The following is a 14,653-nucleotide window of genomic DNA, read 5'->3' on the forward strand; positions in this document are numbered from 1 at the left end:
CAAGTTTTTGAGTTCCTATTTGTCTGTAGGGTTCCCCGGGAGAGTTTCACTTTACAGGCTTGGCTGAAACGCTTCTTGCAGCAATATGGAAGAGGAAGGTTTCACCCACGGGGAAATAAAACTATAAACAAAAACGGCTTTCGGGAGCCATTAAAAGTCTGTCAAACTGCTGCTGGTTATCACAAGAGTAATAAAAACGGTTTCATGTACAAAGTGATTCACTCGAGTGGCAAAAAGGGGGCAAGGGGGAGCCAAAAAAAAAAAAAAAACTGAATCGGTGGATCTCAACACTCTGGCTCTTCCGTCTTGACCATCTCAGGGGGCTCAAGTTTGATGAGCGCGTCCGCCGCGACGCTTTTGACGTTCCCTTTATTCTGCGGCACGGCGACCGTGACGGGTAGCGGCAGCGCTCGCACTCGCACGCCGGCAGCGTTGAGCTCGTCCCCTCCCACCACCAGCTCGGAGCCGTTAAAAAGGCCGCCGATCACGCAAGGCGGCGTCGCGGTGGCCCCGCCGCTCGGCGCCACCGTGACCGCGCCCGCCACGCTCCCCGACTGCGCCGCCGTAGACTGTTGCTGCGCCGGCACGGACAGTCTCATCACCTGCGCTCCCGAGGCCACGCCGACCGGGGCCAAGGTCTGCACCGTTAGGGGGCTTCCGAGGAGGCTGATGCCGGACTTGCCGGCGGCCGTGGGGGTCTGCAGCTGACACTGAGCTAACTGGTGAGCCGGGATGGTGATGATCTTGGCCAGCTGGACGGTGATCTTCTCGCCATTCTCCGCTGTGGCAGGGACCATGGTGGGGATGGTCTGGATCACAACCTACAGTCAACAAATTAAACATTTAACCTCAGGGTCATTTTGTGGAAAATTGGCAGCTAATACTAAATTGCTTGTTTTGAAAGACATCCTGTTAATGCCAGGAAGAGTTACTTTGTGCATCTCACGTCACAAGCATTTATGAGGTAGAAGAAAATTCCCTTGTGGAGGTCAACACACCTTCTGTTGAGAGTTGGCAGCTCCAGCGGCAGTCCCGATAGCAGAAGCGGTGGACAGGAGGGTGGTGTGGCCAGCTGCCCCCGACCGGATTGCCGGCGGCTGCATGGCAACGGTTGAGATCTTCTGGCCCAAGGATGTCATAACGACCGGCACCTGCATGGCGACTCGCACCGTCCTGGGAAATATTAAGGAGGAGCGTAGGTTTGATGCTAGAACTGCAAACTTCTGGGAATTGTCAATGGTGGAGTCATTTCATGGGCATCTACACTATTCAAACAAACGGCAACTTTTTTAAGGGGGTACTTTGCTGGTTTTTTTTTTTGGGGGTGTGGCCCCAATTATTGTTTTGAAGAGGTTAGGAAAAGCAAATGAACACTGATGTTTTTCCTTCTTCAAAACAAAAATAAATTGTTCAATCAAATCTGTCAAACTTGCGGCGTCGTTCCTGCACTCAAGTTCTCACCTGGGCCCGGAAGGGCTCGAAAGGACAGCCGCTTGTGAAATCTGGCTCCCGTCTCCCGCGGCGGTCGCCGTCCTTGATGCACCGACGGTCTGGTTGCCCGTGGCGACAGGAGGTTGAGCCACGGTGGCTCTGTTGCCGCCACGCAGGATGTTGGGCTTTCGGTAGGACGCGTCGGAGGTCTTCCTGAAGGACAGCTGGGAACCCTTCAGCATGACGTCCGGTGGCTGCAGCATGCGCTGATAGGACGCCGTCGTCTCAGAGCGCATCGGCACTTCGGCGACAGACATTTCCGTCTTGTCGTCGTCAATTATCACCAGGTTTTTTGGCATCTCTTTAAACTGATAAACCAGACGCTGGCCCTCGACTTTGGCGAGGATGCCACGCTGGTAGTAATATCTAGAAAAGGAAACCATTTGTGTTGAAAAAAATGTAAGCACATTTGAGGTGCGGCTCGCATCAACTGGACAGCGTCCTCACCTTAGCGCCCGTCCCATGGTCTCATAGTTCATGTCTGGCTTGTTCTTGTGTTTTCCCCATAGCTTTGACACGGCTTTGGAGTCCACCAGCTTGAAGATGCCCTTCTCCCTCTGGGTCCACTTAATGTACCTCGGACACGTGTTCTTGTCCTGCAGGAGGTCCAACAGGAACTCCCATAAGTAGATGGTGCTTCCTGCTGGACATCAAGTCAGTCAAACGTTCATCTGGGCCTCGCTCGCACGTCACTTTGATCGACGCAATACATTACCTTTGCCTTCTCTCGATTTCTTCCTGAGACCGAGATCGACTGAGCCGTTAGAATAGGACTGATGCGTTTTTAGCTTCCGTCCAGCTAGAAAAAAAAAAATTGCCGTCATTTTCATTTTAAGAGTTTGATGGGTGACTTACACTAGAAATTCAAGTGCCCAATGCTGTGCACATCATTAATGACACCTATCCAATTTGGCTGCGTTAACGGTCACAAGACACATGGAACAACTCGCACGTGCAGCTGTTTTAGTTGCACGAAAATAATCAACCAGTAGTGACAACTTGAAGAGAGTAATGCGGAGGAGATTTGTGTGCATATCGGTTGCGAGGCTGTTTAAGGAGGAATCGAGTGCGAAAAGAATGATCTTGAGTTTAAATCCAGCCCATGCAAGACCACTAGATGGTGCTATTTGGGTACTTTTTGGTTACAGTGAACAAAATGATTGTGGTGCCCTTGGTGTTTTTTTTTAAAGGTAACATGACACACCTCTAAGAGTATGTTTGAGATTAATTGTTTCATTGCTTTGATTGGCAGTGTGAAAAGAATTGTTTTCATCTACCTCTCCTCTTCCTGACAGGCTCATGGTCCTGTTCCGCCTCTGGTGTCTCCATCAACGTGCCTATATCTTCGTCATCGTCTTCATCGTCATCGTCTTCGTCTTCATCATCATCGCAACAGTCTTCCGTCGATATCTCAACTTCGGTCCCTGCGATGTCCGGACGCATGGCGGCATGGAGGAACTCAGGGGTTGCTACACACGAAGGGATGAAAGCTTATAGACAGCGACGACGGGAAGGCGGAATGAATATATGAGATGCGAGAGTTGGCTGATGTTACAATTACTTAGGGGTCAAATTAAGTAAAAAGTATTTGTATGCAAAACAAACCCATCATATTGATAGGGGGAAAAACAGCTGGTACGGCAATAGTGTGTGTGTGCCTTCTTGTGCCGTGTGACGGCGTATTCTTACACCACTGCGCAAACTAGTTCCTTGCACATTGTTCTTGACCACGAAACTTGTCGGTACTGTTGCATACAAAGGACCCCGTGTTTACCGTAAACTGCTATGACTTCTCCAAAGGTGACACTGAAGAGCTTTGACATAATAGCTAAGAATATTGCTGAAAATTAAACTACTAACTTTGATGTATCTAGATGGCAAAAAAAAAAAAAGACCCCCAATATTTGTTAGCGTACCTGGACTGCAGTCTTCTCTGACACTGCATGGTGAGTCCATGTGAAGCAGAGCCTCTGCAGCCTCGATGGTCTTGTCAGAACAGTGCACATTTGTGCCGTGGACAGACGCCTCGACTGGAAAAACAAAAACAATTCCTCAACAAAATTAATGGGAAATATTCACATGCGTGAGCTTGCTGCTGAAAAGTAAGGCTGGACTAGAATACTTAAGACACCATCAATTATTAAATGGCGCCCCCTAGAGATAGATTTGTTGCTTTTGTAGGCAAATGCGGTGTGACTTGATGGCTTGCTATCCTTATTTTTTAGTTTTACCCCTCACAGGCTCTAAGAATGCATTTGCGGCGTCAGTGATGTTAAATTGCTTATGTTTTGGGATTAACTGTGAAATGAAAAAACTGCAAGTCTTTCTAAAATAAATGAATTGGTGACATGAGGGATAAAAAGAGCAAACACGCATGTTGTGTTCCAGCATTTCCTTTAAAAAACTGCCACGGAAAATACATATCAGTCATATTTTTTTTCTTGACAGTGACGACAGGCCATTAATAAACAATTGCCTAAAGAAATGACATCGGTTGTGAGCGTGTCTGCGCTCCTGAGAAGAAATCAAGAGAGAAATCAAGAGCACCTGCTGTTGTCAATCAATGGTGAGAAACACGAGACCTGTCACTATCCACGCTCCATGTTTGGCAATTGCACTGAAGCAATAGGGACTGCATCGGGGCTATCTTTAGATTGACGCACTCATTCGTCCTGCACAGGACATGATTGGAGGTGTCCACAGTATGCAAAGTAGACTACAAACATGCTGTAAATTCTTAAATTGAGAGTGCCCAAGAAGTTGCAGCACAATGTTGCTGACCTAATTCATTCAACAGCAAGCTTTAAACACCGGGGCTGTTTGTGTCATAAGATTAAAATCGTGCAAAGTTGTAAGCTATTACTAACTGAAACATTTCAAACAAATTATATAATTCGTATGGGCGCCAGTTTTTTTTTACATTTTGCCCAAGTTGAATAAAAAAGTAGAGCTACAAAGGACTTCCGTGTTTACACTCCGAAACCTTTCCCTCCACTTCTCTTCAAATAAGCGTACAAACCCTGCTGTCACTCAACAGGCACAGCTCCATCCATTGGATAACGCCTCAGCTCTAGACCCGCCCACAGTGACGTCAAAACTGCGTCGCCAATGACGTACCCAACAAAGGCGAACGCTATTTGGTCGGAGGCCTGTCGATCAAAATACGAACACCTCCTCCTTTCAAACAACGCTTCCGCCATCGAAATAGGACTAAAAACGAGGACAATATCGATTAACGAGACGGTTGTGACGTTGCGTTCTTACTAAACACTTAAAAAAAAAATTCCCACACTCGTGATAACACCAAAATATTTGATCGGTGACATCAAAGACTTGAAGCCGCGCTTCACACCGACTGAAGGGAGGAAAGCGAGAGGGAGGCCGCCCCACGCTGCGATCACAGGCTGCACAACACGATAACGGAAACAATAGAAACATTACATTCAACATTGAAAATTAAAAAACGCCGTTGCACGTCTCATGAAACATGCAATTGTGATCAAACGACCAAATTCCAATCAGTGTGGAACGTAATGGCGGGGGGGGGGACATTTACATTGCACTGCATTATCGCAACAAATGTACTCTTCAACAGTCATGAGCAATAAAAAAACAAAACATGACTGGTCATCGGAGTTGAAAAAGCAACATATGCGGTAATGTGGCGAATTTCAACTTGTAAAACTAAAGCCACATGTTCTTCTCCAGCCAGACAGCGTGGCAAAGACGTAGGAAAGACAACAGTTTTGCACTTCCTGGTTTTCCAGAGCCGTTCCGACACCCGTTAATCTACAACACTTTGTGTCTGAACGGGATGGTGCCCCATGCAAAATAGTCATAATGCAGACTCGTGGCTAAACATGCGGACCGGTGTTCTCTGTGTCCGTTTCCCCCTCTAAACAGGTTTAAACAACTCGCGGAACGTTAGCAGAGCAGCGCAGGTTGCTACCAAGGTGATCACTTCCTGATAGTCCTCCATTACTCCAGCAGCCTACTCTGCCGAGTGAGCGACCGCGGTCTAGGTTAACGCGGGGCGTGCATTACGGAAACTCTCCGACTAGGTTGACGGCCCGTAGCAATATATTACCGGCTCTAATGAGTAGATCAAGCTGGTTTGCGTGCCCGTCACGTTGCGAAGTCGCCATGTTTCCCCTTGCTGAAGATTCACATTGACTTCTCACTGAATTGTACGGGAAGCAACTATCTCAAATCACTCCGCCGCTTGGAGGAAATCGTCGAATTCAAACCACTGGTGTATTCTTCCGCGCCCGACACAGGAAATCCTTCCGTTGCCTTCGCTACTCGCGTGAAGACGTCAACTCGAGCTGCAGTGAGGACGCTTTTTAACCCCATCGTTTAAAAGATGCGCTTTCAAAATTATTATTTTTTTTTGCAAAACTAATGACACCGTTTCGTAAGTATTTTTCTTTTGTTTTACAATTTGGCTGTATTCTTACAAATGAATAAAATAATTTGTCCAAACACAAACCATTTATTATCATCCATATTATAGTATTATATTATTTATATTGTATCATTTATTTATTATATTACATTACATGCAACAAACGCTGCTGCATCTGTGGAACTAGTGGTGGGGGTGCTTTGCTCAACAGTCGTCAGAACGGAAACTAGCATCTCTCGTAAAGCAAGTAAATCTTTTTTACATCAGCAGCGGGATTCAACCCATGTCCCTCCTCAGTGCTAAAGCCCAAATATTTTTGCCCTTTAGTGTCATTATACTCAGTATGCGACAAATACCAATTCATGCTCACCTTCACCCCTACAAACAATTTAGAGTCTTGAAGGAACCTAAAATGCATGTTTTTGGAACGTGGGAGGGAGCCAAAGTAACAGAAGAAAACCGATGCACGCTCAGTGAGAGCATGCAAAGTTTACACAGGAAAGTTGCAGCAGACAACAAACACGAAACACAATTTCATGTTCTCTCCTGCATTTCTCATTTTACTTGGAATCTATATCCCAACTCCAAAATATAACTATTTGAAAATACTTCTGTAGAAATTAGAAAAAGAAACATTTAATAACATCAAGTGGTCACAAACAATAACATTAAAGTTGAGAAATAATTTGGAATGTAAGACTTGTATCCATTTTTTTACACTGCTTATCACATTCACAGTTACAGAGAGCTCGAGTCTATCCTCGCTGGCTTGGGATGAGAGGCAGATCTCTCATCAAAAGCAAAACTGAGTTTGTCACATTTCTACCCTGGACCTAACACGTTTGCAGACTTATGGAAAAGGCTCCGTATCAGGAGAGAACCCACGTAAATTCACACACAACATGCAGGCTGCACACAGAAAGGCCCAAACAGAGTGACTCTCCTGTGAGGAGCAGTAATTGAGACAACTTTTCAAAACTACGCTGCAACTACCATATATACTCGTGACAAGTGCACTGAATTAATGTGTAATAACTATGGTTTGAAAAAAAAAACAGAAGGGGTACCTTGTCCACAAGATGGCAGTACGTATCTGTGATGAATGGGAGTAAATAAATCAAATGCTTCAAATATGCACTTACTGTGTGTGTTCAAGTAACATTAGACGAACGGAAACTTGTAATTTAGTATCATTTTTTTTGTTTGTAATCTTTTCATCGGTCAACACTGACAAAATGTCACTTTGGTTCAGTAGTCGTTGTACAGCTTTGTGTAACACTGTACATTTGCTGCTGCCTCAGAAATAATTTAGGACACATTCATTGATGATCAGTTCATTGAGGGAATCATGATTGTTCCCTTTTCTTATTTTTTTTTTTTTTTTTTTTTTTTAAAGCTGGGCCACAGGCCATTATTTCAAAGTAACGACCTCAAACATACATCCAAGACAACCACTGCCTTGCTAAAGGAGCTACGGAGAAATGTGATGGATTGACCAAGAACGTCTCAGACCTAAAGTTAGAATCACATTGTTTTCATAGAAATCAATTTGAAGATTTCTTGAGTAGAAGTAAAATGACTGCTACATACAAATTGCAGCATGCATCACATTTGGCAAAAAATCCAACTGCAGCACATGACAGGATTGTGAGATTTGGGAGCAAATGTGACTTGTGCCACGTGGCCTTTGTAGTCTAAATCCAGATTTAGTAAGGCCTGAGACCAGTTGTAAGAAATTGAACTACGTTATAGTTATACCTTTCTCAGAGGATCTATCAAAACTGAGTCATATTATATTTTTTACATTCATATGTCACAATAATAGAGACATACGTTCAAATGGTATGGCAAGTACCATCAGTGGTGAATTTAAAGGCAAATTCTACCAAATAGAGACGAAGTGATGTCTCACCTGCCTCCCTTTCGGTCGCCACATCCTGCTCGTTGCTCACTTCCTGCATTATGTACGCTTCGCCGTCGTACACCACCACCTGGGCTGAGTAACCGGGCTCCTCAGATAAGTTGGCACCAGGAAGCTCCTCCACAATGACCGTTGAGTAGTTCTCAACTTCTCTTCCATCCTCAACGTCTTCGACTTCACACTCGCCCTCCACTTCACCCTCCATCTCAAGTTCCACGTCAAACTCACCATCCTGCCGGGATACGGAGCAAGCAAGATGGTCAAAAATATTGTGAGATCGTGAGCAAGTTGTTGTTTTGCGTATTTTTGTTTTTTGTGCGTTTTCCCTCAACCAACCTGCTGTGGGTCTTCCACAGCGGTGACGTACTCCACCACTGTCCCACTATTGTCAACCAGTACCACTGAGGTCATGACTCATGCTCCTCTGTGATTGGCAGTCACAGCCTGTGACTCCACCCCACAGCACCTGCGCTTGGTGGCTTCCACCGTGGCAGTGAAAGGTAAGCCCTGGAAAGAGACGACATCTCAAACAACACGCATGGAATGGAATTAAATCACTAAAATGAGCAAGTGTGCTTTGGCGAAACACAAGCGTTATCTAGAGTAGCCAAGATCATCAAACTGCAGCATGACACAATTCAAGGCATGCGGGAGTTTCCTTCCTTTTGGCTTTTTCCTGCAGTAAGTGCCTGTGTGCTGTTACAGTAAAACTGCGCTCGTTAGCCCCCAAAACAGACAGACAACGTTTACATGCAGTCAATAAACCTTTTAACTCATTCGCTGCCATTGACGGCTGTAGAAGCCAAAAGTACATTTTTTTTTCACCTGGACTGGCAGTGAATGAGTAACAAGCAGAATATTGTCAGGACTCGGGTTTTTAAAAGCCTTGTAAACGCGTGCAACAACCCGAATATGTGTTATTCCGAAAGACTCAGAAATCGGAATTTTGACCAGAACCCAAATATTGACTGCATGTAAACGTAATGACAGTGTCCAATTGTAGATCAATGCAGGGCGAACTGGAACCATGGCAACAGTGGAAAGACCCACAGGGCCCTAAATGCCTTTTACAGTACGCACCATCGTGTGGGCTTTAACAACAAATGGTACAAATGAACCAAATAAATATACAATGTTCATGTTATTTCAATTAGACATGGCACCAATTGTCCTTGTTTGTGCAGTAATGATCAACAAAAATATCATATCAAGTAGCGGTTTTGGGAAATATGGTTCTCTTTACCGTACAATCACTACACATATATGAGGGCAGCACGATATTGGAAAAACAGGCAATACAGGTGTGGAACTTTGCGATATCGATATTATTGGCGATATTTAACGAGGACCTAAGGAAAGGACATTTTTTATTCTCAAATATTTCATACGTCAAAATAAGTAGTCTCAATGTATTCTTAGCAAACTCATTGTAATAACTTGCTATTATAAATATATTTTTTAAAGTTTCGTGGTTGAGTTTTGTAGTTATGACCCGAGATACTATTGACCAATCAGATGGCAATGTCCGTTCAAGGTTGCGTCTTACTGGTCAAATCACATCAAAGCATACATTTCCAGATGAAACTTAACCCACGTGTTTGCGATACGCATATGACACGGGCCGTTATCGTGATAAGGACATTTTTTTAAGCTATTGCAGTGCAGCCCTAATTTCCACAAATATTTGGACATGGCCATCCAGCTGTCGACATCACCACAATGGATTGAAAATCAAAGAATTGAAATGAAAGGCTCAAGATGCACTTTCAGTGCAGACTCTTGGCTTTGATCGGAGAGCATTCACATCCAAAATCATGTTGATGGTGTCGGAATTAAAACTCATTACGTGTGCGCCTCCACCTATTTAAAAAAGGGAACAAAGCTGTCTTTGAGAGTAAAGCAAAGTATCAGGAAGGTGAGAGAAAGAGGCAAATCGATCAGACCTCCTGCACATACATTGAGCCTACTAACAAAAGCAACAACTTGGAATGTTGTGGAAAAGAACGAAAGCACTGCGGCACTGAGCAACAAACGTCAAACAGGTCGGCCAAAGGTCCCAACAGCAGTTGATGAGCGAAACATTGTAAGAGCGGTGACGAAACATCAAATACAACAGTCAGTGACATCACAGCCAACGGCCACGGGGCAGCGGTTACCTTTTCTAAATCCACCGTTCTGTTGAAAGTTTCAAGACCTAGTGGTAGATGCTAACATCCTTATTATATGGAATATTAAACTTTCAGAGCTCAGGTACACGCAAAACAAACACATGGCTAAGAGACCAGTAATTCAGGCTGGACTTGCAGGTTGCATTTATTCAGGAATCATAGAACCTGCTAGACAACTGCAAACACAATGCTCCATACCTCATTTCTCAGCTCAAACAGAGAGCTTCAAGTTTTTTTTAGTTCTTTAATTAGAAACTTGCCGGCAAACAAATAAATTCATTCCTACATTTTCTTCTTGCTCATTTTCACTTGAAAATATTATTAAACAAGTCCAGAGAGGCTCTCATCTCTACGTTACCTGTACATGTACCATTAAGGCAAATCTAGCTTTACGGCAATATACCAATTCTTTAAGATTAATTTGGTTCTCGTTCAAGAAGGCTACAGTCTAGGGGTGTCCTCGCTCGCAGGACGATATCATGTTTACAAGAAAAACTGAAAAGTCATCATATGTACTTGTACTTACAAAACAGACGAAGACATCCTCTGTATACTCTCCCTCCTTCGACTTTCCAAACCTTCCTGCGTCCACCACACATGCCTCCATCTCTTCACTTTGCCTATGCCGTGTTCATGTGGTTGTGGAAGGAGCAGCTCACAACTCCCTATGGCCCTGCCCTCATCACATGACAGGGGTGGAACCAACACACACACAGTAGTAACACAGTCACATGATTTTTCAACAACAGCCCTTTTGTTGCGAGTTACTCGGTCAGCTGGCAAAGACACAACGCCCTGCCCTGTCCCCTCGTCCAATGCTCACAGACATACAATGATGACACAGACAGCAAATACAAGTTTGACCTCAGCCACCTACCTGCTACTGTACATATTCGGAAATGGCCTAGCTAACGTCGCCATGCAGCAATTTTACAACATGGACATTTTCATGTCCCTTCATTCAGCACAAAAGATTATTTTTACGGACTAATCTAACATATGGCGTAAATATACTGCTCCCAGAAATTAGCGACACCCTTAAACTGCATTAAATCACCTTGTCAACACACCATTTATTGTCAATGGACTGTTTTCTGGATATACGATGAGGAAAATTAATATTTAATGTTACAATTAGTGTTTACAGAAGTGTATTGCTGCCACACCAGACAAAAAAAACTCTGAAATTTCACAGGTTACCTTATATGTTAAAACGGGAGAAGTCATCATATTAAAACCTGATTAAACTTGTCCTCCACAATCGGCAGAACAAAATGAAGTCATTTTTAATATTCACGCACTAAAACACGTTACAACTTGAGAAAGTTGTCGTGTTGAAATGTGAAACATCACACAATTTAACGCAGACGTGAACCCTTGTAAGTTTGTGATTTCCAGTCGAAAGTCAAAAGTCAAAGTGTTTAAAAAAATGACACGAATACCAACCTAGGGCTCCACCAGGAACCTGAACCGCAAAGAATTGTTTCATTTTGATCTGGAGAATGTGGACGACAAACTTATAAAATTTAAATGTATGCGTACGTAATAGTTGTCCTACAAATATGTATGTGAATATTACAAGGCAATGAATTTGAGATAGTTTTGAATTGTGTGTCATAGACTGTATTACCATATTCTATCCCTTGTCAGAGGGAGAGGGGATCTTATCCTAGCAAGCAGACAAGACTACATCCTGGACTAGTTGCCCGGCAATCACAAGAGGACATGAATACTGCATGTTTATCTCAAGAATTATATTTAAAGCAATTGTTCCTTTCTAACAAAAGGTGAAAAAGAAATTTTGGTTTTGATGATAGGCGGCTTGTTTAGAACATGTGTCGCATAGATCTGTAGTTGGGGGTTTGAATTTGGAGTCTGGCCTCCCCATGGGGAGTTTGCATGTCGTTTTTGGGCTTGTGTCGGTTTTGTCCAGCTACTTCCTCTCACATGCCAAAAACAAGCTTCGAAGTGGGGTTGGGTGAAAATATTGATTCATCAATGCATCGCAATACTTTCGCTCACGATTCAATAATTGAGTCAGCAAATCCTCTGAATCGCGAATTCAATAAAATGGTCGTGGCCATATCGTACCTCGTTAGCTAATAGCAACACGGAAACACGTTAGAAGTCACAGTCTCGAAGCTATACGGAGTTTAAAGACAGCGGTTTTGCAGTTGTTGAAGTCGGCAGAGAGAATGATGGTGCTTTATCATGTTTTTTTTTCATTTGCACTATATGCACAAATTAGTTATAGGCTAATTTTTTATTATAATTTTAAAAATGTTTTATTTTAATTTTATTGCTGAAAAACAAAAAAACACAGAATCAATCAACACATCCACATTCAGAAGAAGAAACAACAACTGAGCAGAAGCCTACAAGGCATAATCGAACAGTATAGCACAATATCCTGGTTGCGTGAAAGAGGAGTCGATCATTTACCACAAATCAGACATCACTTCACTCTTTTGACCCTCCACACCATGCAAACCCCAACTGAAACTCAACACTTCCATCCACTTCTTCCCTCTTATCATGGTGACGAGCGCAGTGACAAAGGAAGGCAGGATTCTATTAAATGTTACAAACCATCTTTAAAAAAAGAAAACACTGAATTTTACAGCAACCAAAATGGACAGTTGCAGCATAGAACAGTAACATAGCGACAATCACCACATGAAAGGCTCGAGATCATAACATTGATCAAGCATCAAAGACTGCTTGCATCTCATTTTAAAGGCACTGAAAGCGGCATTATTTCGGATCTTTGGGATATGACGTGTATGATTTGCTTGCTTTTGGTCTGCAGGTGACATCATCGCTCTGATTTCAACGAATAACAGCAACGACTTTAAAGTCGACTAAGCCTTTGACCTGCTTGTCATTTGTCACAAATAAAAGTGGAACATAGCATTTAAAGGGGTCGTGGTGGGCAGGATATCGTCATCAGTGTTGATAAAATACTGCTAACCAGTACTTCTACCATTTTTCTAAATTTATGTAAGCCAAGTTGCCGATTAAATTGACGCTTAATGGTAACTAGACATCAATTGAATGTGTCGTAAAAAAGAAAAACGAGAACATTTGATATAAACATGGCTGGCTAACGTTAGCTAGCAATGTTAGCCTCCTAATAACACCGAGCTGTCAAAAGAACGATCAAAGAAATCACGTGGTTAAAAGTGAGGAATGATAAGACAGCCCACTTACTGTTAATATCTCCCCTTTTTGCCACTCTTGTGTGGGAAGAGAACTTGAATTTCCACGCAGCGAAACACGTTCACCGATCAGCGTTTGGGATCGACGTTGCGCAGGTAGTGAGCTCGTGTGTCGAGTGGCTCGTTTGTTTGTGGACTCGTCCGAGTCCCGGTTAGCTTTGGCAGTCCCGAGCCAAGAAAACGAGGAAGGGAACAAGCTCCATTTAAAACGCGTCCAGTGTGGGAAGGCGCGACAAATAAACTCGCAATGAATCAGCTGCGTGGCTATTTGAGCCGATGCTGAACCTCTCAGACAGTTCATCGACTCGGTTTGTTCAGGCAAATATACAAGAGTGACGTCACACTGCAAGATCATCCCACCACGTTTGCTTGGCTGTTGACATTTTTTTCTAATTATAACGACCAGTTGTGGGAAGGAGTATTTGGACTTTACTTGATGTTTTTAATTCTACTTTATTTGAAAAAAATATATCTTTGTACTTTCTACATAAATAGACTACATGCACGTTGAAGTACGTTTGAGTTGAGCTTTTGATTAAAAGGCGGGAGCAAAATATTACCCTTAGTTGGGCTTTTAACTTCTCAGTAAGCACCAAGGCTAATAGAAGGAAACTCAAAGTGATTTGTTTTTCATTGTGCCACCTGATTAACCGCGTTAATATCATACTCATTAAAAATGAATGTGTCCATCCTGCTCGCCATTCTTTTATTTGCTTTCACTTTGATACTCAAACTGTCCATGCCCCAGCCACTTCATCCAGCTATTTCAGGGTAATGCCAAGAAGCACCTTGGCCAGCCGGCAGGCATAGTCTCTCCAGCATGTCCTGAGTCTTCCGGGGCTTCCTCCCAGGCAGGTGTGCCCAGAACGCCTCACGAGGAAGGTATCCAGGAGACGTTGCCCAACCAATGATCGCCACCTCCAAGCCCGGCTCCAGGCGGCAAAACGTCAGCTATCAGTCACTTTGGACCTGGTTACCATCTGTGGCCCTTTGTACTTTACAACTAGATCAAATTGTCCAACAAATTTTGTGTCTACCCAGTGTTTCTCTAAGAACAACTCATCTTTACATTGAGTGTCAAAAAGAAACTAAAGGATGAAATGATTTCCAATGGTTTATTTGTCCAATTTCTAGGTTAGCATACAATGACATCTTATTTACTCATCACAATGATTGAACTCGTTATTGTCGGTACTCAAAACAGTACAATTAACAACAATTCTTTTCATCTACACCTCAATTGGATTTATGGTTGACTCGACACAATATCATAATAGTTATTGAACTATGTCTAAATACAATAACAACAATTTGCATGTGAATACTGCATTAATGAGCAGATGACCTGTAACAGCTTTATAAATAATAGTATTCGTTTAGTTTGATGTATGTGTGTATCTTTTCTAATAAAAGTGAATTTCTTTTCTGTACAACACTCACATTAGCATCT

At 43.1% G+C, this 14,653-nt stretch overlaps 1 protein-coding gene across 4 annotated transcripts; it reads right to left on the reverse strand.

Moving 5' to 3' along the window:
* Positions 1-260: 260 nt before the first annotated feature.
* LOC148332725 (ETS-related transcription factor Elf-2-like) lies at positions 261-13,521 on the reverse strand. 4 transcript variants are annotated; one of them, XM_088303428.1, is made up of 11 exons: positions 13,196-13,521; positions 10,512-10,658; positions 8,154-8,324; positions 7,809-8,049; positions 3,408-3,521; positions 2,769-2,960; positions 2,207-2,290; positions 1,939-2,131; positions 1,462-1,857; positions 999-1,173; positions 261-821 (listed from the first exon to the last, which is right to left on the reverse strand). In XM_088303428.1, the coding sequence occupies exons 3-11, from the start codon at positions 8,226-8,228 to the stop codon at positions 285-287; spliced, it is 2,007 nt and encodes a 668-aa protein (XP_088159554.1). In that variant the 5' UTR covers positions 8,229-8,324; positions 10,512-10,658; positions 13,196-13,521; the 3' UTR covers positions 261-284. The 4 variants fall into 4 exon arrangements, with proteins under 4 accessions (XP_088159554.1, XP_088159552.1, XP_088159553.1 ...); XM_088303426.1 differs by having other exon boundaries at positions 1,939-2,134; XM_088303427.1 differs by lacking the exon at positions 10,512-10,658 and having other exon boundaries at positions 1,939-2,134.
* Between the last annotated feature and the right edge of the window lie 1,132 nt (positions 13,522-14,653).

The sequence above is a fragment of the Idiotropiscis lumnitzeri genome, chromosome 8 (genome assembly GCF_059441095.1).
Source record: "Idiotropiscis lumnitzeri isolate Australia: NSW breed Sydney's pygmy pipehorse chromosome 8, RoL_Ilum_1.0, whole genome shotgun sequence".
NCBI lineage: Eukaryota > Metazoa > Chordata > Actinopteri > Syngnathiformes > Syngnathidae > Idiotropiscis > Idiotropiscis lumnitzeri.

Excerpts from the sequence above, each read along its gene's own strand:
- LOC148332725 (XM_088303427.1), bottom strand. The coding sequence starts at position 8,228 with ATGACCTCAGTGGTACTGGTTGACAATAGTGGGACAGTGGTGGAGTAC. Across the intron at positions 2,135-2,206 it reads GAAATCGAGAGAAGGCAAAG|CAGGAAGCACCATCTACTTA; the intron begins GTAATGTATTGC and ends CTTGATGTCCAG. Across the intron at positions 822-998 it reads CTGCCAACTCTCAACAGAAG|GTTGTGATCCAGACCATCCC; the intron begins GTGTGTTGACCT and ends TGTTGACTGTAG.